The sequence below is a fragment of the Cimex lectularius genome, unplaced genomic scaffold (genome assembly GCF_000648675.2).
Source record: "Cimex lectularius strain Harlan isolate CLEC.00 unplaced genomic scaffold, Clec_2.1 scaffold39, whole genome shotgun sequence".
NCBI classification, from domain to species: Eukaryota; Metazoa; Arthropoda; class Insecta; order Hemiptera; family Cimicidae; genus Cimex; species Cimex lectularius.
In genome coordinates, this window is record NW_019392653.1 from 1,289,753 (window position 1) to 1,311,564 (window position 21,812).

The 21,812-nt window shown below is 33.5% G+C and overlaps 1 protein-coding gene across 2 annotated transcripts; it reads right to left on the bottom strand.

The window, feature by feature from the left end:
* LOC106661213 (leucine-rich repeat protein soc-2) lies at window positions 1-16,964 on the bottom strand. 2 transcript variants are annotated; one of them, XM_024224543.1, is made up of 4 exons: window positions 1,316-1,625; window positions 1,012-1,155; window positions 768-935; window positions 1-708 (listed from the first exon to the last, which is right to left on the bottom strand). In XM_024224543.1, exons 1-4 carry the CDS (start codon window positions 1,377-1,379, stop codon window positions 545-547), a joined length of 540 nt encoding a protein of 179 aa, XP_024080311.1. In that variant the 5' UTR covers window positions 1,380-1,625; the 3' UTR covers window positions 1-544. The 2 variants fall into 2 exon arrangements, with proteins under 2 accessions (XP_024080311.1, XP_014239961.1); XM_014384475.2 differs by lacking the exon at window positions 1,316-1,625 and adding an exon at window positions 16,653-16,964 and having other exon boundaries at window positions 126-708.
* Window positions 16,965-21,812: the final 4,848 nt, after the last annotated feature.

The window sequence follows — 21,812 nt, forward strand, 5'->3', positions numbered from 1 at the left end:
TATTGTGAGTTTAAGTAGATTTAATTTCAGTTTTTTTTATTTATCTAAATATGTTATAGATAAAAAAAAACATCACAGATATTGTGAAGTTAAAGACTAAAATAATACAAAAAACAATTAAGTATTAGTAACATCTATAAATGATTAATAAAAACTATTCTTTTATTCTTTCTGGGCATATATAAAAATATAATACAAATATCACACTGAAAATAGTATTGTCACACTTTGGCCTTAAAAAAAGAAAATGCCACTTGGGTACATATAATTTTTCTTTATAACAATTGTTCTAAAACGAATAATTGATTGTAATATGTATATGGTATACAAAAATAAATATTTATTTTTCTAATAAACTTTGAATTAGAAAAAATAATATGATATCTATGCATATTACATAAACAATCAATTAGTAGTACTATAAACTGTACTTTGAGCAGCATTTTAACCCTGAAAATCCAGCCATCTCTCAAGGATAGCGGTAATCAGGTATTAAAGAGGTAAAGGGGATATTCAGGAGTAAGAATTGACTACAGTTTGATGACTAAACAGTGAGATCTTCCCATTCCTCTGGCTTCCGTTCCGAGAGTACAACCCGTATCCTCGGGAGGCTGCGGAGTGCCGTGGCGGTGTTGAACGGTACGGGGTTCTCCTCAAGATCGACTTCCTTGAGGGATGGTGAGTTCTGCAGCCTTTCGACATCAATGTCTGCAAGAACAAGGGGCAATACAGAGTTGCTCGAGAAAAAAATTCTCCAGACTACTCACCGATGATGTGGTTGCAGTTGGCGTTGAGTAGAGTCAGCTTGGGCATCTTGTAAGCCGCTGTAGGCAGGCTTATAAAAGCATTGTGGGATATGTCCAGCCGCTCTAGTTCAGCCAAATCTGCCAGCTCATCAGGAAGCTTGCTCATCTGATTGTGCGAAAGGTTTAACTCTAAACGATTTAATATTTTATTAGTTTTAGCGTTAATTGTAAAGTAATAGATTTAGTGCAATATTCATTGGCCAACCTGTTATGAGGGAGAATTTTACGGCGAATTTGGGAGGGATCTTTGTGATGACATTACTTGAAAGATTACAGGCTTTCAGTTCAGTGTGTCTCATCAGATGGTAAACTGCATCTGGCACCTGCATAAGCTGACACTCAGATAGATCTGAAACAAAAAGAAGGAAAATATACTAGACTGAATAACAAATAAGGAAGTTTGGAAAAGTTTAGTTTTTGCAATTATTAAGCTGTGAAAATTTTCCATTTTATTATCTTTTTATTAAGAAGTATTAGTTTAGTGTTTTAAGCGTTATAACAAACTTCACCTAGGATTTGGGTCTCATTTGCTTCCTCACAACGGAGGACCACTTTAGTCACGCCGCTGGCCATGGTCCCCGAATTACTGATGCTCTCGGCCAGAAAAGCGGTCGGCGCTCTTAAAATAATACTGACCCACTCTACAATTCATTAATAAACCCGCGGTACTGAAATTCGATCATTGTGCAGTCGGTTTGTCGCAATAAATAGGAAGAGGAAGGGCATCGTTTGTGCTACTCTCGACGTGACAGTGGTTCAAGGCTCTCCGTGAACATTTCCACCCAAATACGGCATCTTGTTCACTTTTGCATGTATCCGCGTCTGATTCACCAAAACGCCGTATATCATCCTTGAGCTCCGTTGGTCCTCCCTCTTCCAGAAAAGAGAGAACGAAACGAGGAAAAAAAATGTTACGCTGGAAGCCGAAGAAATGCTTTCACAAGACAATTCTCAAGCTTGCAAGATATTGGCAAATAGAAGAACAATGACATAAAGCAAAAAATGAATGTAACCTAATGTTTACTTCAAACCCACATTAGAAACAATTGTTCATTAAACATATATGTGGTGATTAGTGACCGTTAATCGATAATTATTCAGAAATCCCTGAGCCCTGAAGATGATCTCAATAAAGATCGAAACATTGGCACGATGAAGAAAATGTTTTTCTGAAACCTACATTACACCAGACCGCATCTCACGATTTCTGAATAATTAAACATATATATTTTTTAAGCTTGGGGTTTTTTTAATACATGTTATTAAAATGGGAAAACAACTGGAAAGTTGGTTTTTCCTGATCATTTTGGTCTGCCTATCCTTTTGCCGTCGGAGGTTGCTCTGAGCCTTTCCCTGTGCGACCACTGAAGATGGCAAAATGTTGAAAAGCGTCTAACCAAAACAGCGAAGTATTTTTATGGATATGCAGACCTTGTACACTGCCAATATAGCAATTAAGTCCTGCGTTTTTTTCTCTCTCAGGAAGTAAAGCTTATTTTTAAAAGAAATTCGACTTTTCTAAAGTAAAATCTAAGAATGTGTTGAAAAATTGGACAGCGTTGTTTTGGTCTGTCAGATGTATTCCGACCTTTCGCCCTCGTCAGTGGTTGGTCTGAGCGTTTCCCTGTGTGCCCACCGGAAATGCGAAAGGACCAAAACAGCTATGGTAGGCAATCCACAATGATAGGAAACGACCAAACTGCAGGTTCGTCACTAAGCAGACATAAAAGGCGATAACTGGCCAAGACTTCTCTATTCGGAAAATTGTATATACTTCTGTTAGTGCGTTTCTTTTATTTTCATCACTTACTCTCTGAGATATGCACAATCTTGCACTCTAACAACTTTAGACTCCAACTTGAAAATTTTTTTTTCTGTTCGTGAAAGATTGTTTACCCAGACCCAACACTGTAGATGACAAAATGCCGACATCGTCTGACAGACCAACCAGTGAGAATAAATAGGTAGACCAAAATGATTGGGAACGACCAAGATGCAGGTTTTTCACTCCGTTACTCAAGAGGAAATATCACTACTTTAGACTTTTCTCTTCTTAAAATTATAGTTTTATATGTTATTGTGTGTTTTTACTCTTATCGTTTACTCTTTGAGGTATGTAGAATATTGCACACTGCCCATTAGCAAGTAAGTCTTGCATTTTTTCTATCCAGGAAGTCCAACTTTGACGATTTTAAAAGAAATTCTCCATTCCTAAAAGAAAATTGAAGAACGCCGTCCCGCTTAACAGCATTATGTTGTAAAATAGTTTAGCAGAGGGATAGAGAAATGAGAAAACAGTAGTTCCTATGGTAGGAAAACAAGCGTGAAGAGTGAAAGGGGCTGTCATTGTAGTTTTTCCTCACTTTTCTCCTTGTCACACTGGCTGGCATTGATCTCTCCGGCAATCGGCCGAATTACTGGACCGGATGGTGAATTATTTTGAGGAATAACGCATGCGAAGCAGCCACCTATGGCACGCTACTCACGATGGGATGCCTGGGAGATGTGACGCAACGGACATCTTCCTTCCTGTTATGGTGAAAGTAGGGCTTTCCATTTCTTCCGCGCCTCGATGGCGCATCCGATTCCTGGCGCAATTAAACAACTCGGTCAATCGTGAAATTCACCCGTCATCATTTAAATCTGACGATTTCCATTTCCAGTTCCTTCCGATTGGCAATTTTTGATTTATCAACACCTCAAGAGAACTTGGATATTTAACAAGCCCATTTTTTCGTCCTTCGATCTCAGTGACCTACTGCTATGAATCAAATACCAACATCACTCTCATATTAGAATAACGTAAAAAATATCTTCAAACCAGAAGAACCACAAGAGTGTAAGCTGCAGACTCAATATTCTCGTAGACACTCTGTTTAATACCCTCGAATTCTATCCTAAACTTACTTTTACTATCCATTTTAAAATCAAAACCCAATAAAACATTTATATGTATATTACAAACTTTACACAATAAAAAAGTCAAATGAATGTAGGAAATAAAATATCTCTTCAAATGTACTCAAATTTTCTAGCCATTTTTGTTGGAGTTAATATTATTCTACATAATAAATTAATACTGCCTCAAAATTTGTTAAAGCTAATAATTAAACAAATGTAATGAAAATGTTTGTAAAAACAATAAGATGGTTCATAATAAATTATTAATACTAATACTACCAGACCGCATCTCACGATTTCCGAATAATTAATTACTAACTAATATTTGATAATACTGTGAGTCCTTATGCTTTGGGTGTGTTCTCCCCCCCTCTCTCTCTTTCTATCTCTTTTTCTCTTTCTTTCTTTGGCTTCATCTATCTCGCTTAAGCGCTTAAGCTTAGTTTCACACTTTGTGAGTATGTGTCATGGCATGTAGTGTGATGTAATCCCATTATGTTTGTTTGTACATTCACGTTTTTACTACTTCATTATTGCTGTTTCTATTTGCCTACTCTGCTCTGCTCTCTCTCTCTCTCTCTCTCTCTCTCTCTCTCTCTCTCTCTCTCTGTTTCTCTTTCTCTTTTAAATAATCTATCTATCTCTTCCCCCTCCCCCTCTCGTTATTTCTTTATCTCTATACCCCTATCTATCTATCTCCATCTCTAACTCTCGCCTTATCTTTCTTCTTTATTTCTCTATCTTTATCTTCATTTCTTCTTCTTTCTTTCTCTCTCCCTCTGTTCCTCTACTCTTTATTTTTCATTTTCCTTCTCTCTCTATGTTTTTCTCTTTACCTCGTTCTCGTTCTCTCTATCTCTATGTATCTATCTAGTATCCATCTTCCCTATCAATCTATTTATCTTCCTATCTATCTTTTTTCATATTTCTGTAACTATCAGTTTATATAAGGACAAAATTAATACATTTATGTTTACCTATGATTCCCAATATTTGCAAGTAATTTTTTTTTTGACAATGTGAGTGTTGTTATATAATCATAATTTTTTTATTACTTTATTGTTATAAAACCCTTAAGAGGTTATATTTACTCTTTTTCCTATTTATGTATATTGTATCGTATCTTTTTCTAGAACTACTTTTTTGTTTCGTTATTTCGTTTGATAGTCCGACTGGAGAGCAAAGAACAGATTAAAATTATGTATGTATAAAAAGTAAATTAAATAAATTAAACTACTTAAATAAAAAATAAAATCAAATTTGCTAGTTGGTTTTTTTCTGATAAAATGTTTGGAAAAAATCTTGACTACACGCAATTTTTAAATGTGAATGGAACATTACTGTTTTGTATTACTGTGTCTTAATAAAATTCATTACTGAAGAATATTTGAGTATCATCAAGATCAATGCAGTCATCATAATACTAGGGTGGTTTAAAATACTATTTTATCACGAACAATGAATTCAGATGTAATAAAAAAAAATTATGACATTATTGTCTAAACTGACACAAGTTTTGAACAAAATATTGAATATTGTTGATTTTTTTGTTTATGTAATTTTAAGACATGTGCAAGTTGATAATTTTTTTTACCCACCCTTGTTACATCGTCTTTCTGAATTTTTATTCAAAAACCAAGAAACATGCAACACTCCTACCATAGAGAAATTAACACCCGACGCAACCATTTCAAGTGTTTCCAAGACGGAATCACGCTTGCCAAAGATCCCCATTTGGATAGTTACGGTCCAGGAAATGGGCCTTTCGGACCTGTGTGGAAATTAGTCCTAAGGGACCTGTCAAGATTCACCATTTTCCGACGGTACGACGAGGATGGGAAGAGCTTACCGAGATTACCGTCTCAGACTTTCACTCGAATTTAATTGGAGTTATATGAAGGGATAAACCCTCTGCTATTCCCCGGAATCCCAAAGGAAACATATAATGGCCACTTTTTCTTAAATAACAATCCGCCCCCCCAGGGTTCAAGTGTAGGAAGTATGACGTAACCGTGTGAAAAGGGCTACTTCCAGTTTTTTCATCTTAAACAATAATGGTCGGAAAATATTGAAGAACAATAGGTTATAACTTTGTAAACCTTAATTTCCTGATTATGACAATAAAATATTCGTTAGCTCTACGAAAGAAACCCGCCAGCTTGACCCGAAATTGAAGTTAGATAGTAAATGTAAAATAACGTTAATAATAAAAAAACGTTTAGATATTTCGCTCTCTTCGGTGGCTGGTCTGTGCGTTTCTCCGTGTGCAAGTCCTTTCCAATGGTTCTAGTAATCAGGACAATACAAAAGCGAGTCTAAAGAAAACCAACGAGACAATCACAGCAGATCGGGGCAATTGTTCGAATGTTGTTACTCACATTACAATCTGGACAGAAAAATATGCTAAGAAATTAAACATTTGAAAAACAAAATATATATTATAAAGAACAGATAAACATTTCACATTGATTTTTTATAAATTTCAAAACTATTATTTATTTCATACAGTTTTGAACAAATTAGACTAGCTTATTCAACAGATTTTTTGGTTTTTATTTATATTTACTAATTTCGTGTTCCGCTTGACCAATTAATATATTACAGTTAATTAAGGTTTTTAGTTGAGATAAAAAAGTCAATGGCACAAGCGGGATTCGAACCCACGATCTTCGGCTAGATACGCCGCTGCTCTACCACTTGAGCTATCGTGACCTCGATCCACTCGGACACTAACTCAAGGAAAAATTCAAAAGGTGGGGTTGAGATGGGAAGTTAGTATCCGAGTGGATCGAGGTCACGATAGCTCAAGTGGTAGAGCAACGGCATATCTAGCCGAAGAGAGTGGGTTCGAATCCCGCTCGTGCCACTGACTTTTTTATCTCAACTAAAAACCTTAATTAATTGTAATTTATTTATATTATTAATAATATTTTAAAACGTCAGTTTGAGATATAAAAGAAAAACACTAAAAATATATTGATTGTTTCTTTTTCATTTTTTCTTTCTGTCTTTTTTTTTCTTTACTATGATTTATGCTGTAATATATGAAAACTTCACTTGAGACAATAACATCATCTTTGAGAGTGTAATGAAGGAAAAACTGAAAACATGATTAGAATATTAAGAAAATGGTTTATAATAATACATTTCTTAAGCTATGAACTTTTATTTTTGTACTTATTGGCATTTTGCCTTTGTTCTCTTGTACCGTTGACATTTAAGGTTTTGCGGGGAGACGAGGAACTGAAATTGGATTTAAAAAAGACTTAGATTGTTCAAAATTTGTGTGTATCAGTTTATAGAATAAAGATTTTTTAACTATGAAAAATACAAGAAAATCTTTTTCGAAAATTGTTTCTTTTAGTAAAAAATGTTGTTTATAATTTTTAGTAAGGTTTTATGTAGTGCCAATTTACGTGAAGGTTTTTTAAATGCAGATCTAGGTGCGACAGTGACTGAAATATCCTAGTTTTATTTTCTCAATACATAACACAAAATAATTGTTTACACATTATAACAGGCAAATTAAATTCCTCCCATAACAAACTAATTTTTAAAAAAACCATAAGATTTTAATGATTTGATGGAAATATATAACACTTGTATTTCTACACAAAAAAAATGTTTATAAGTTTGAACTTTTATGTATGTCAACTTAATTTGAACCAGTGAAGTTTTGATATTTTTTTATAGTAAATTATATCCAATGACGAAAGAATTTATTCATAATCTGTATTTCCACCCCTCGCATATTAACTTTCAGGAAAAAATTGAATATAATTTAGGAAAGTATGAGGCCTTTTTTTTAGTTTGGTCTTTTCAAATCATTTTCTTCTGTCAGAGGTGTTTCGGCTTCTCGCCGTTTTCAGTGGTGAGTCAACAATGTAAGTAAGGTGAGGCGAGGCAACTTTGTACACACAGAAGGACTTTGGAGTGAACCATGCCTCTCCCTGCTTATATCCCTGACCGAATGTTAAAAATGGCAAGAAGCAGAAACTGTCACACCTAGTCAATCAGATCATGTTAGATTGTAGGATAATAAATAATTTTATATCTCTTTATATATAATAATCACGCACAAAAATGTATCATTGACGATTGCCCGACCTTCGAGAAAAGTGAAATTACGTAAAAAAACATGCAAAGAAAGAGGGCAGGGGAACAATAAGCATATAATTAGGGTAATTCCGAAAGTCGAGTGGCCGGCGTATGTAAGAGTGAGCACGCATACTTCACTGACGCAACTCCACGTCCGGGATAACGCTTCACAAACTTTTTAATTATCATTGGATCTTTGCTTTTTAAAGGGGCTAATTAATCCGAGGAAGCATTTCCACGGAGTTACCAAACATTGGACTATTCCGATTATCGCCTGCGGGTCGACGGACCTCACCTGTCCGGTGTATTTCTGTTTAAACGGGCTTGCCAGGGATTATTTTATTATTAGAAACTATTTGAAAGAAGTTACTGTTGCCCCTTCTTCTCCATGTACGTTTATTCCAGGCTTGATTTTTTTTTATACGGATGATATATTTTAAGCGACGACCCCTAACATTCCAATTGTGCATTGTCTGTAAATGTTGACATGTATTCTCTATTTTTTTTTTATTATTTCAAATTTAAAGACTAAACCGTTTGCAATTGTTTGTGTACAGATTATTTAGGATTTGTGAACTGTGAATCTGTATGCCTACCCTGATCTTCTCTGCTCTCTCTCTCTCTCTCTTTCTCTCTGTCTCTCTCTTTTCTCTCTCTATCTCTCAATCACTCTCTCATTCATTCTCTCTCAACCTCTATCTATCTACCTCTCTATTTCACACACACACTTTTGTAAAGTTATTTCTCTTTCTCACTATCTCTTTCTCACTTTTTTCTTCTCCCTCTCCCCTCTCTCTCGCTTTTCTCCCCCTCACTCCTCTCTCTCTCACTCTCTCACTCTCTCACTCTCTCACTCTCTATCAATCTCTATCTATCTACCTCCCTATCTCACACACACACTTTTGTAAAGTTATTTCTCTTTCTCACTTTTTTCTTCTCCCTCTCCCCCTCTATCTCGCTTTTTTCCCCCTCCCTCCTCTCACTCACTCTCTCTCTCTTTTTTCTCCCTCTCACTTTTTCCTTTCTCTCTCTCTCTCTCACTCTTTCACTCTTCCCTTGAATATCTCACTCATTCTCTCTCAATCTCTATCTATCTACCTCTCTATCTCACACACACACTTTTGTAAAGTTATTTCTCTTTTTCACTCTCTATCTTTTTTCTCCCTCTCCCTCCAACATGGAAGAAATGAACAAACTTTATGTAAAACTACTAATAAAGAATGATTAATACTTGAATTTATTATGTCTGTTAAGTATTCAAACTATTATTGTGTATTTTATGTTATTTTGCACTAATTTGTAAGTTCTTTTCAAGATTAGGATTTGTTTTTTAATAGATTTATTACAGTTTAATGAGGTGATGAAAATTTAATTTTATATGTATATAATCTATAACATTGTTATTAAATTTTGTAATTATATGATTTCGTTCTTTATTGATTTATTATGGTTAAATATGTGTAAATTTTTGTTTAGTTATTACTACTGTTCCAGATTCAACTTAATTTTTTTTAAATTATTATATACATATGATCATCTAGAAGCGCATGTATGTAAGTCCAAATTGTAAAATGTTCGTCTCTCGTTGAGTGTAAGAAAGGTCAAATTGGCCTAACTCTGCGAGATTTGTAAAAATAAATCGTTTATCAAATCAAATCAAATCTCTCTCTCTCTCTCTCTCTTTCTCTTTCTTTTTCTCTCTCCTTCTCCCACTCCCATTCTTTTTTCCCTCTCCGTCTATCTATCTACCTATTTATCTTTCTATTTCTCTATCTATCTCTTTATATCTATCGAGTTTGTATGTGTAATCATAAATGTTACTTGTTTGTTTTTTCATTAGTTTTATCTTTATGTTATAATCGTTCAGTTGTAATACGATTTTTTTACTCAGTATTCCTAAATAAATTTTCTAAGTTACTATTTCTCCCCGTTTTCTATGTAAGTTTATTCCAGACTTACGTTTTTTTAAATTAATTAATTATTATATAATTATTTTATTATTATAATAATATAATTTTAAGCTAATTTATTCTGTATTTTTATATATATTATTCAAACGTAAAGGCTTTTGTAATTGGTTTTGAACGGATTTTTTGGATTTGTGAACTATGAATAGACGAGGTGTGTAAACAGTCAATATGATAGGTCACGCCAGGTCCGAGCATCCTCGCTTTTTTTATCCGCGGTTGAACAAATTGAGCCAATTGATCAAGGCAACCAATAAAAGAGTCATAACAATTAAACTCATCCAAAATCCGTTTGTTATTGCGATTTGTCGAAAATCGTCGTCGTTATTGTTGCCATCGGAAGCCTGATTCACCTCGCTGTTCATTTCACAAGGCCGGCCGCTTATCTCTTTGTCTGTGAAGTGCGCGTTTATTTGCCAGCTCGGATCGGACTGTTGATATTTGAATTTGCACTAACGGGCAACGTTGAGTGGGCGCAACGACTAGGCCAAGAAACTGTCTTCCATTGCAGTAGGCAAGCCCTAACGGTCAAGTGGGTTTAGCATCCGTCAACAAGACAATCTTATTTCGTGATGCGGGGGAAAGTTTAATGGCTTTGAGATGTTACGCACTTCTTCGCTTTTAAATGGATTTTAAGCAGGGATTGAGTATCACGAGCTTTCCAACCAAAACGCCCAAAACCTTTACGAGCGGGCAGTCTAATTTCGACAGAGTTGCGCAACACGACGCGCTCCAGAAGACCAAGAAGAACGTCTAACGAACCGTCTCTTCCAAACTGATCCAATATTACAGAAATTCTGATCACAAATTCCTATATAAAAAATCCTCTTTCAAAATTGAAAGTCCGAGATAAGATAACATTATACAATTTAAAAACAAAAGAAGGAAAATCGTAAATTATTGAATAAGGCCTATTACGATGAGAGTAAAAAGAAAATCTAGTTAGCTTATGAAATTAAATGATGTAATGAGATAACATTGTAAAATCATTTAACGTTCTCAAGACGGCCAACTATTACGATAATTCCTCACTCGAAAGGGAATTATACGTCTTTTATTGTCAGATAGGTACAATTTATATCTTTATTAGGTGAATCGATCTTTGATGGAATTGGCTATTTTACGACGGTGTAAAACTGAAACTCGTCTGCCCAAAAACAAAAAGGCAAGGCCACTTATAAGCGGATATAAACCGAATAAACTAGGTTGTATACATATTAAGAGGCAATTATGGTCGTTACCTCTATTAACTCTATTTACCTCATTTGCGAAAAAAAGTATCAAAATAAACGATCAAATAACGCAATTTTTGTTATTATTATTTTTAAGATTATTGTTGTCTTGACTTGCTTGTTTTGCCTTTCAAGCCTGTTTCGGCACTTTGCCATCATTTTGCTGTGTGTTTTCCCGTGATTATGTCCTTTTTTAAGGTTCAGATCATTTGTGAAATGCCAACGAATGGCTAAACAGCAGGTCCTCAACGCAATATGTCTCAAAATAATTTTTAATTAACAGTAATGAAAATTAATTTAAACTAGAATATTTTAATTAAAAATCAGTACTGATGTGACCTACCTGATGTTACTTTAGGTTTTCTAGGAGCTTACTAGATTTGTATTACACCAAGTTTAGTTTCTTGAATGACAAAAAAAACTTTTGTATTAAACAGCGATTAAGTTTGTATATTTGGGTGGGTGTGTTTTGTGAGGTGGAATGTAGTGTTATATAATTTATACAATATTTTCATTTTTTTACTTCTTTGTTGACGATTTCCGTTGTTATGTTATAGTCGACTTCGAATTGTTCTGTCAGACGCGTGCATTTCGCCGTCCTCAGAAGAGGATGTGTGTTAACATGCGCTTGTATTATTTTTGTGCTGATGCATGAGAGGTATCGAGCTTATAATTTCATACTTTTCACAGACTCCTCTGAAAGTGGAATGCCGATATTCCGTCTGAATACTCAGCGAGAATAGGCGGACCAAAATTATCGGAAACGATCAAATTAAAGGTTCGACGCCACGCCCCGCACATCACAGAAAGTAATATCACCATATTTCATCCAATTGATTAAACTATATTTAATAAAAAATTGGTCTGTCGGTCGTGTTTCGACACATCTTCATCGTTGGGTCTGTGCGAGTTTTACAAATTCAAACCCCGTTTAGAAAGTCCTGAGGGATGGGGTGCGATTATCGGCGTTATTTTTGTTCGCTCCTAGTTTGAGTTTTTTATCTTTCCAATCGGTCAGGTATTTATAAAAAGGACTGGATTAAACGGAAATCGCACAGACGCAAGACCAACTCAGTGAAGATATACAAACCAAAATGATCAGTAACGAACAAATTACAAATTCATCACCCTACAGAAATCACGGAGAAATTTCAAAATACAATTAAAACCGAATATTATTTTATTTGTTGTGCATATGTATTTTTTCTTTACTATTTTTGAGATTTTACATTTACTACCGTTTTCATATTGCTTGCCCTGTATTGTTTCATTCTCTGTTTTACTTCCAATCTAATAACAGATATTTGTATTATTATTTTATATATTGATTCCTTGTTTGGTTGTATCTGTGTTTTCAACATATAATCAATATATTAATCATATGCAACTTATATAATTATGTTATTATAATTTGATGTTATTATGTTTTTTACTACTTTACTATTTATATTTCTTAATATTGTATTGTGACTTTTTTTATGATAATTAAACTCTAACAGCACAGCTTTTGTTTTCGTTTTTTTTTTTATTATGTTGTGTTGTATGTTGTAGTGCTCTATAATCCATATAATTAAATAAAATATAACAAATACTTTAGGGCCGTCGGTGGCCGCAACGGTTTAGGCGTTGACACGGCGCTCATCACTGTAAGGTAAAGGTCCCGGGTTCGAATTCAGCGGCCCTGCTTATTAGAGGTAACTTACAAATGGGCTGATTTTAAAAAACACCGGCACCCCGAGGGTGATATAACCTTAACCTCTGTTGTTGCGAACCCTCGAAAAAAAGTACTTTATTAGAACTCTACTCATAACAGACAACGTTTACTGTTTTTTCTACTTTTTTTACGCTTTTAGCGAGTTTTAATCCAAGCAACAAAACTTTCGTTTGTTTTTATAGCATCAATTGTGTATATATTGTGTTTGAGTATTCAAGGTTTTCTACTACTTTATTGTCTAGTTTCTTTTTTGTTTGTTCATCATTTGATATTTTCTAACCTTTTCCCCTTCAGTAATACACCTGAAGGACGGAAAGTAATTCCAATCATCTCAACTGGCTTAACATCCATGTCAAACCATTTTTTAAATATTTCATGTACTATATTTAATTAAATTCCGTAGGCTATGCCAGGATTCGAACCCAGAACCTGTAACGTAGCAAATACGCCTGTCTAATATCCTAATGTATATTTCATTTGTATTGTAGTGTGTATCTGTTTACGTGTGTTTTTATAATATTTTATTTCCATTCTACTGCTTTTACTTAATTTTCTATTTATATAGAGTTTTATTACTTCCAGTTGGTCATTCGAATTTCGATCTTTGTTTCTCTTCTGTTGTTTTTAATGTTTTTTTTAAATTATTACTTTTCATCAATTAAATTGTGGTCAACTCATGCTTTCAAACTTTATGGTAATACTGTAATAGTGAATATTTTCGGCTTTGAAATTTTTAATAAACACAGTACATAATGTATAAAAGCTTACTTATATAAGATGTACTCTTGTACAATTATAATTATTAAGGCTTTAGTTTAGTTTGTATTTATTTTATTTTTATTTTTTTAGTGTCATTAGACATAAAAGGGTGGTTAAATACAGTTCTCATTTCAAAAAATATATAAAAAGACCTGTGCCAGGTTGTACAGGGCCGGTGAAGGATGTTGTAACTAGGAGAGGAGAAAGGGACTATTGACACGTAATAGAAAGGGGAGAATATTATCCACGGCGATGCAATAAAAGACGTGAAATTGCATATTTTTTAAATTAAAAACAAAGGAACCGGGATGAAAATCATCCGAGAGGTGCCAAAATAAAAAAAATAACGAGTCGCATTTCCCTTTTCATTATCGTTAACAAATGTCATAAAGATAAACAGAACGCGCAGAAAACTTTTTCTGAAACCGAGTGGGGGAGTCAGGTGCCCGAAGGTCGGAACGGTAAAGGTTCACCGGGTAGGAAATCCACGGATGGGGTCGACAAGGAGATCTGGTGGCCCGACCTTAGCGATCTTTGCCCATATAGGGTCGAAAACCCTTTAAGTTCCTTATCCCGGCGTCTTCCTGCATTTTGACAAATCCAAAGGCGATTCTGACCTCAATCCAGAACACGACCCGGCACTGTTCCACGGTTGAATAATTGCGCCCATTCATGCCGAGACACGCGAACTATCCTAACTAGAACCACATTTTTGACCAATTGCCACTATCAAAACGACAATTGTCGAATTTGGAATGTACCATCTGATGAATTGTCTTTCTTCTCAATCCATTAAACCTGCTTAAATAACTCCAAAATACACCAAGCTAGTAAAGTGAAATTATTCCACGAAACACATAAATCCACCAGATGAACTGTTAAAGTAGACGGATTTAAGAATTCAATTCAACAATTTAATCTCTCTCAATTGTTTATGTCAAACCAGCGAATTCAACAGGAAAAGTCACAATGACGACTAAACGCGATAGTATATTGCAAAACTTGTTGATTGTTCTATAAGAATATTTGGAACGTGCCAGAGCAATAGGGTCTTCCTTGGTTTTGTTTCCGCGGTTCAAAATAAACGTAAAGAAGGAAACTAAAAGTGGACGACAGTTGCCAGATTTTTCCCCCTTCGGCTTGGCACTTATTCCATTTTCTTGACGTTGTTGGCTTTATTGCATCAAAAATCCGCTAATCCCTGAAATAGAAGCAACTCCGCACAATGCCCCGCCACTGATCGTTGACTTCGCGTCTGAGGACTTTATGATTTTTCACACTCGAAATTGGCAGATGATTAAAATAAATTATTCATAAAATAACGCGTAGTTAAAGATTTTCATGCGATTGATAAAAGATAAGCCTGGGTTTTTATTTTAAACAACTTCTTGTCATCTTGAATGTTGTATCGTTCTAATGTGCCACTTGAGCTGTAAGTGCGTTCGTTCTAAAAGTTCCATATTGAATTATAAACAAAAACATTTCCTCATAACAGCAAAGAGGGTTTTTTTTCAAATGATGACAATGATTTTCAACTTTAAGTCAGGATGACTGTAATTCATCGTCTTCGTTCAGAACTTATCAAAAAGACATATGCACGGGTAAATGCACAGACAAACCACTTAAACCAGGATGATCGGAGACTTGAACTCATTAAGTTTCCAAAGATGGGACTTAATAGATCAAACCTGATACGAATAATTATTCAGAAATAGTGATATACGGTCTGGTGTGATGTAGGTTGCAGAAAAACATTTTCTTTATCGTGCCAACGTTTCGATCTTTATTGAGATCATCTTCAGGGCTCAAAATGTTTGTCTTTTGTGTAATTGTGCCATTCTTGCATGTTGTGTTGAGAGTGCCCACGACACGCAAGAATGGCACAATTACACAGAAGACAAAGACTTTGAGCTCTGAAGATGATCTCAATGAAGATCGAAACGTTGGCACGATAAAGAAAATGTTTTTCTGAAACCTACATCACACCATACCGCATCGCACGATTTCTGAATAATTATCGATTAACTGTCACTAATCACCACGATACGAATATACACTTCTCTAATTTTATCGATATTATCAATGTACAGACGAAATATTATAGGCACATAGATTAAAAAAATAAATATATCATTGTGTTTGCCAATCACGGTCGAAAACATACAATATTTGTTTTACAACATGTTTTGTTGATCAAGTACCAATATCATTAAATTTTTAAAAAAGACTGATAAAAAATAAAACAAACTCTGATGAATTAAAAAAATCTCAACTGTTTTCACATGCTTTCATAAATGAACAACTTGTTCCGAAGCTTTAGTGTTTTTTAAACTTTTTGTTTGAAAAATGCTTTTGAGAGAAAAACGGGGAGAAATTATTTTTCAAGTTCCCCATCTCATTAATTGAACTTGAGCCAATTTACATCATCTCTGATCATCCTGCTTCTCCATTTTGCCAAATTTCATCATCATACCTCTGTGAGAATCAGACCGTGATCAGAAATCATACTTGACAACTTTTCAACTAGCAGACCACCCTGGGCAAGAAAACTTCATATATACAAGACTTCTACAAATAATTAATAATTAATTCAAACAAGACAACCTCTAAAAATAATTTGAGTTAATTATCTTTAAGCTCTCTGAGTTAAGTGTCTTTTCCAAAAAGTAAAGAAAACCTCTTTCTACAACACGACATAAAGAAATATAAAACATTTTTTATTAACAACTTGTTAATAGATAAAGATTTATTTTATTATCAACCAAATCAAATCTCGTTTTTGTTTAATTAAAAAAAAAAAAAATAGCACAAGCTATATTTATTTTAAAAAGCTAATTCGGAAGCAAATCCAATGCGACACGTATTGTTTTACTTTTGAAAAATTAACAGTAGATAATAAAGCAGTTATTAATATATAAACAATAGAATTTTTTAAAGCTTACATTAAAAATATTGTAAAAATTTAAATACGTCTTCATTAAATTTTAATAAAATAAAAACATTGTTTATAAGTTTTTTTTAAATATGCATACCAAAATAATTGTTATGATGTTAAAATGGTATGTTTAATTGCACTGCACGTCGATTTCACTATCAATGGAGTTTAGGTCAACTCAATAAGTAGGTAAGTCACAAAAGATCACTTCACACGTTATTTTTTTTTAACAATTCTTACCTAGATTGTTATTGTCCTGGGCTTCATTGCACCTGTCGACGACCCTGATGACTGCCCTGCCAGCAAGTCTTGTACATATCATTTTCGCCAGCATGTTTGCATGTTCTTCGTTGTTGGCTGTATTTGTGATATCAGCTCCAAACTGGTTTGGTGGTGGCCTCATCTTTGTGCCTTTTTAATTTAATTTTTCCCTTTGATAAACGATCAAAACACAAAATTTCTTAACACCACTTCCGGACTAGGCTATCGGAAGACAAACGAGTCAGCTAAGTGGTTCTGTCGCGACTGAATCGCCGCGGTGAGCTACCAATGTTTATATATAAGCAGCTGAGAGTCCAGGACGTCTGGGGGGAGAGTAGGGGGACTGCGCATGCCCCCCATTGGGTCCGTCAGGTGTCGCAGTGCTACTTCTTAATTTAATCCTACGCCAAGTCAAAGCTCTAAGCGCGACCTCTTCTACGTTTAAATCGCCGTTTGGCAGAATGCTTGGAGCCACGTGCGCCATTCGTTCGGATTTGAACAGTTTGCTGTTTATTACCTATTTTTAGAATGCGTTTCCCTTGAATCCAATCCGGTACACACAACAAACGTTATTTCTGGGCAACGACATGACCCCGAAACATTCCGTTTGTCACATCGGAAAAAATTATTCCGTCCCTGATTTATACCGAGCAATAAACAAATACAAAGTCCGAGTATCTTTGGAAATAGTGTTTCAGAAAGAAAGATGTATTCGCGCTGATCCATGAGATTTGTTTATAAAAAACAAAAACCTACAATTTGTCAAAAACTAATTTCCAAGTGGGAAACCGATATACGTAGAAGCTCTCCCTAAAATAACTCCCTATCTGCTTGCTTTACACATCCTAGACGCGTATTGCGAAATGGAAAAATCCTTCTTAAATTGAATATGATTTATTAAATCAAAAACGAAAAGGCGGGTTTTAATTATAAAGTAATTCAGAGTAACAAAAGTACAGAAATCTTTTAGTAAAAATTAAAATTCCAAATTTGCAGCTGTTTTCAAGTAATTATTGATTTTAAAAACTTAAAACAAAAAGTGATTGATTTTTTATATTGTTTGCAGTTTTTGAAACGTAAGTGACGCTAAGTTTTTATCTGGAAACTAAAATTTCTGATTTTCTGCTGTTTTAAGATTTTTTAGGAGTGGCAGTCTCATGCTTTGTTTATCGCCTTAAAACTAACACTTTCCCAAACACTTGTTATGATCATTTATATATTTTTTATAATTAATTAATTGTTTACATAGCTAACACTATTGTGATAGAGATATAAACTGATTATTATAATGTTTCAAAGGCAAAACGTTTGTTGGTCTCATCTACTATTTTCTACTATTCTCAAAATTACTGTTTTATATGTTGCCTAAAAAATAATTTTAAATAACTATAGGCTCTACTGTAGTTATTGGGTCACAAAATAAATAAAAATTTCTTGATTGCTTGTTTTGACTTCTTTTCCTTCATATATATTGTAATCGTAATAGTAGTTTGGCGATTGTTGTAGCTATTGTTTCCCAGAAAGTTAAAAATGTTTGATGTGGCTTTTTCATTTAAAAATTAGCATTTGTTTTGTTTAAAACTAAACATTCCTTTGGTGTATAATTTATTATATAACTGATCATTTCAATGTTTGTTGTAAAGAATTGTTTTATTATTAATATTGTGGTAAATGTGTTTGCGATAGCAATGTTTCCTTGATAACTCTAAGTTTATTATTGTTTCACACATTTGTTTTAATTTTTTTCAAATGTTTTTATCAAACAATAAACATAATATTATTGTTGTTGTCCTATAGTTTGTAATTGAATCGTAAGTTTCCACAGAAACACTTGTTTGGCTTTAATTTTTTGATTGCCAGCATTTAAAAATATGCTGAATAAACAAAAATTACAAAGGCGATTTGTTTTCAAAAAACTAAAAATTATTAGGTTTTAATCGTTGTTTGGAAAATTTGTTGCATGGCAATTTGGTCAAATAATTATTTAATTTTATTTGTTTTAAAAAATATGCTGAATAAACCAAGATGCCCACGCCGATTTGTTTCCAAGAAACTAACAACTGTTTAGTTTTTGTTGTTTTCAAAAATATAAAAATAAAATTGTATCGGACAATAGAATATTTTCTTAGCGATTTGTTTCCAAGAAACTAACAATTGTTTAGTTTTTATTTTGATACATATTTTTCTATTGAATCGATAGTTTCTACAGCAACAGTTTTTACGAAACTAATAATTATTTAGTTTGAAATATTTATTGGACTATACAATATTTTCTTGGCGATTTGTTTTCAAGAAAGAAACAATTGTTTAGTTTGATTGTCGTGTTCGAAAGTATGCTGAATAACCAAAGATATCCAAGATGATTTGTTTCCAAGAGACAAATAATTGATTGGTTTAAATTGTTGTTTTATAATTTTTGATCAAATTGATAGTTTACGCAGCAATTTTTTTCAAGAAACAAACAATTCTTTAGTTTTTATTGTTGTTTTCAAAAATATAAAAATAAAATTGTTATCGACAATAGAATATTTTCGTAGCGATTTGTTTCCCAGAAACTAATAATTTTATAGCTTTAATTAATTTTAATTAATTAAGGTTTTTATCTAAACTAAATACCTTAATTAATTGAAAGATATTAATTGGTCAAGCGGACCACGAAAACCAGTGAATTTAATTTTAATAGTTTTTATTTTGTTACGTATTTTTCTATTGAATCGATAGTTTCTAAAGCAATAATTTTTACGAAACTATTATTTAATTTGAAATATTTATTGAATTATATAATATTTTCTTTGGCGATTTGTTTTCAAAGAAGAAACAAATGTTTAGTTTGATTGTCGTGTTCGAAAGTATGCTGAATAACCAAAGATATCCAAGATGATTTGTTTCCAAGAGACAAACAATTGATTCTTTTTTAAAAAAGATAGTTCCTGCTCGCAGTAAGTTGTTTTCCAACGTTTCGGATTTCGAGACCTTAGCTAATCATCACGTTGAAGGATTTCTACAACCACGTCTTTCGACATGAATCCTTCAACCTGATGATGAGCTAACGGCTCGAAATCCGGATCATTGGAAAACAACTTACTGTGAGTAGGAACTATCTTTTTTTAAAAAGGATTGAACACCGCACTCACTCCATCATTCATTATTTCTAAACAATTGATTTTCATTAATATAGCAATAAAATTGTATTGAACAATAGAATATTTTCTGCGCGATTTGTTACCAAGAAACTAGCTATAGTTTTTATTGTTGTTTTCAAAAATATGCTGAATAAACCAAAATATCCACAGCGATTTGTTACAAAGAAACTAACATTTAATTTTTGTTTTATAGTTTGAGAGAGCATTTTTGATGATTTTCACATCAATGAAGCCCGTGATAATTTGTTTCTTAGAAACCAACAATGTGCAATTTTCAGGGTTTTTTTTTTTTTTTAAATCAGATGATTGAAGATATTCTTGGCAATTTGTTTCCAGAAACTAACAATTGTTTTGCTTTATATATNCAGAGTACTCGATATTCCTCGGGGCGGGGCCGAACCCACTCCATTTGCGCTAATAACTTACTTTTGCTCTCCAGACATCACACACTCACCCCAGAGTACTCGATTGTTTTGCTTTAATTTTTGATTTCTAAAATTTGTTGGATAATCGCACTTCCATGGCAATTTGTTTCCTAGACACTAACGATTGTTTAGTTTTTATTGTCGTTTTATAATTTATTAAAACCAAAATTTCCAGTGCGATTTGTTTTAATGTTTGTTAAAAGTGGTTTTATTTATTATAATTTAATTCGTTATTACATATACGTATATTTCTGTAACATTTAATTTCTAGAAAACAACAATCGCTTGGTAACTTGACAATTTGTTCTATGTTCGTCGATTTCCATGGTAATATGTTTCTTAGAAAGTAACAATTGATTAATTTTGTTTGTAACATTTGCTGCATTGCAATTTTCTCGCTAGATATTAGCAATTGTTTAATCGGTTTTCAAATTTTGATAATATATTTTCTAGGAAACTAAGCATTTTTTTAAATTAAAACGACGATATCCATAGCAATTTTAGAAAATTATCAAATGCTTTCTTTTGCAATATTCCATGGCAGTAAAGACGAGATTGATCAGTAATGATAACTCTCACATATGCTCACTTTTATAATTTTTGCGATAAAAAAAATAATAATGATGAATAACTGTTATAATGAACATGTCTATTAAAATAGGAAATTTTAAATGCAGGGTCGTGCATCTCATACAAAACACTAGGAAGTATAAAACATTACACGGACAAGAAATGCATTTATGAGGGAAGTTGAACATTAATCGCTATTATAACAATGTCTGAAAGTTTTCTACAATTATGAGACGTTCTCAGGACAAGTAGTTCAAGTGTGTAAGCGTTTTCTCAATTCGCAAATGAGATTTTGTCATGTAGTACGAGTCGCAAACAGGTATATCTGATTTTACTGATTTATTTATTTTAAATGTCCGTCAGTACCATTACGCAACCGAGTAAGACGTAAACCCCGACGTTCATTCACTCTCTTATGCTCTAAATAGTCTCCCTCGGTGGCATTTGCCAGTTTCCTTCCGACGTCCTACCGCAAATACGACTCGTTTTTAGTTAAGACGTAGCTGGTTATTTCCACTCGTGATGTTTCTTCCGAACGTCTAGAAATTTTTATACTCGCCAGTTAACAAAATTTATAAAACAGTTTTTACTTTTGTAAACAAACGTTTGCGTTTCTGTTCTATATTCTTTCAGCTGGATATTTCCGAATATAAATTACGAGAGAATGATGCAACATTACTTTCTCCACCTGCAAGACTCATCTTCGGATAATTGAAAGGTGGACGAAACAGACTTTTTGAACGGTAAAGGGTATATGTTATTTTCGGAAGGGGTTTATTTACGTGGAAAGGGTCAAATAGTCAATTTCCGTAGCGTCATTTGCAGGCGCACAGTACGGCCAGGAAAATCGATCCAGCTCTCAAAAGACCTCGTATAATTTATTGACGATGCTTGGATTATAATAGAAAGCTATCTGAAAGACATTTTGCCGTATATTTTTGTTGGTATAACGCCAGGTAAGTACAGAAAAGCTGGTACGTGTTTAGAATAAACTCAAGGGT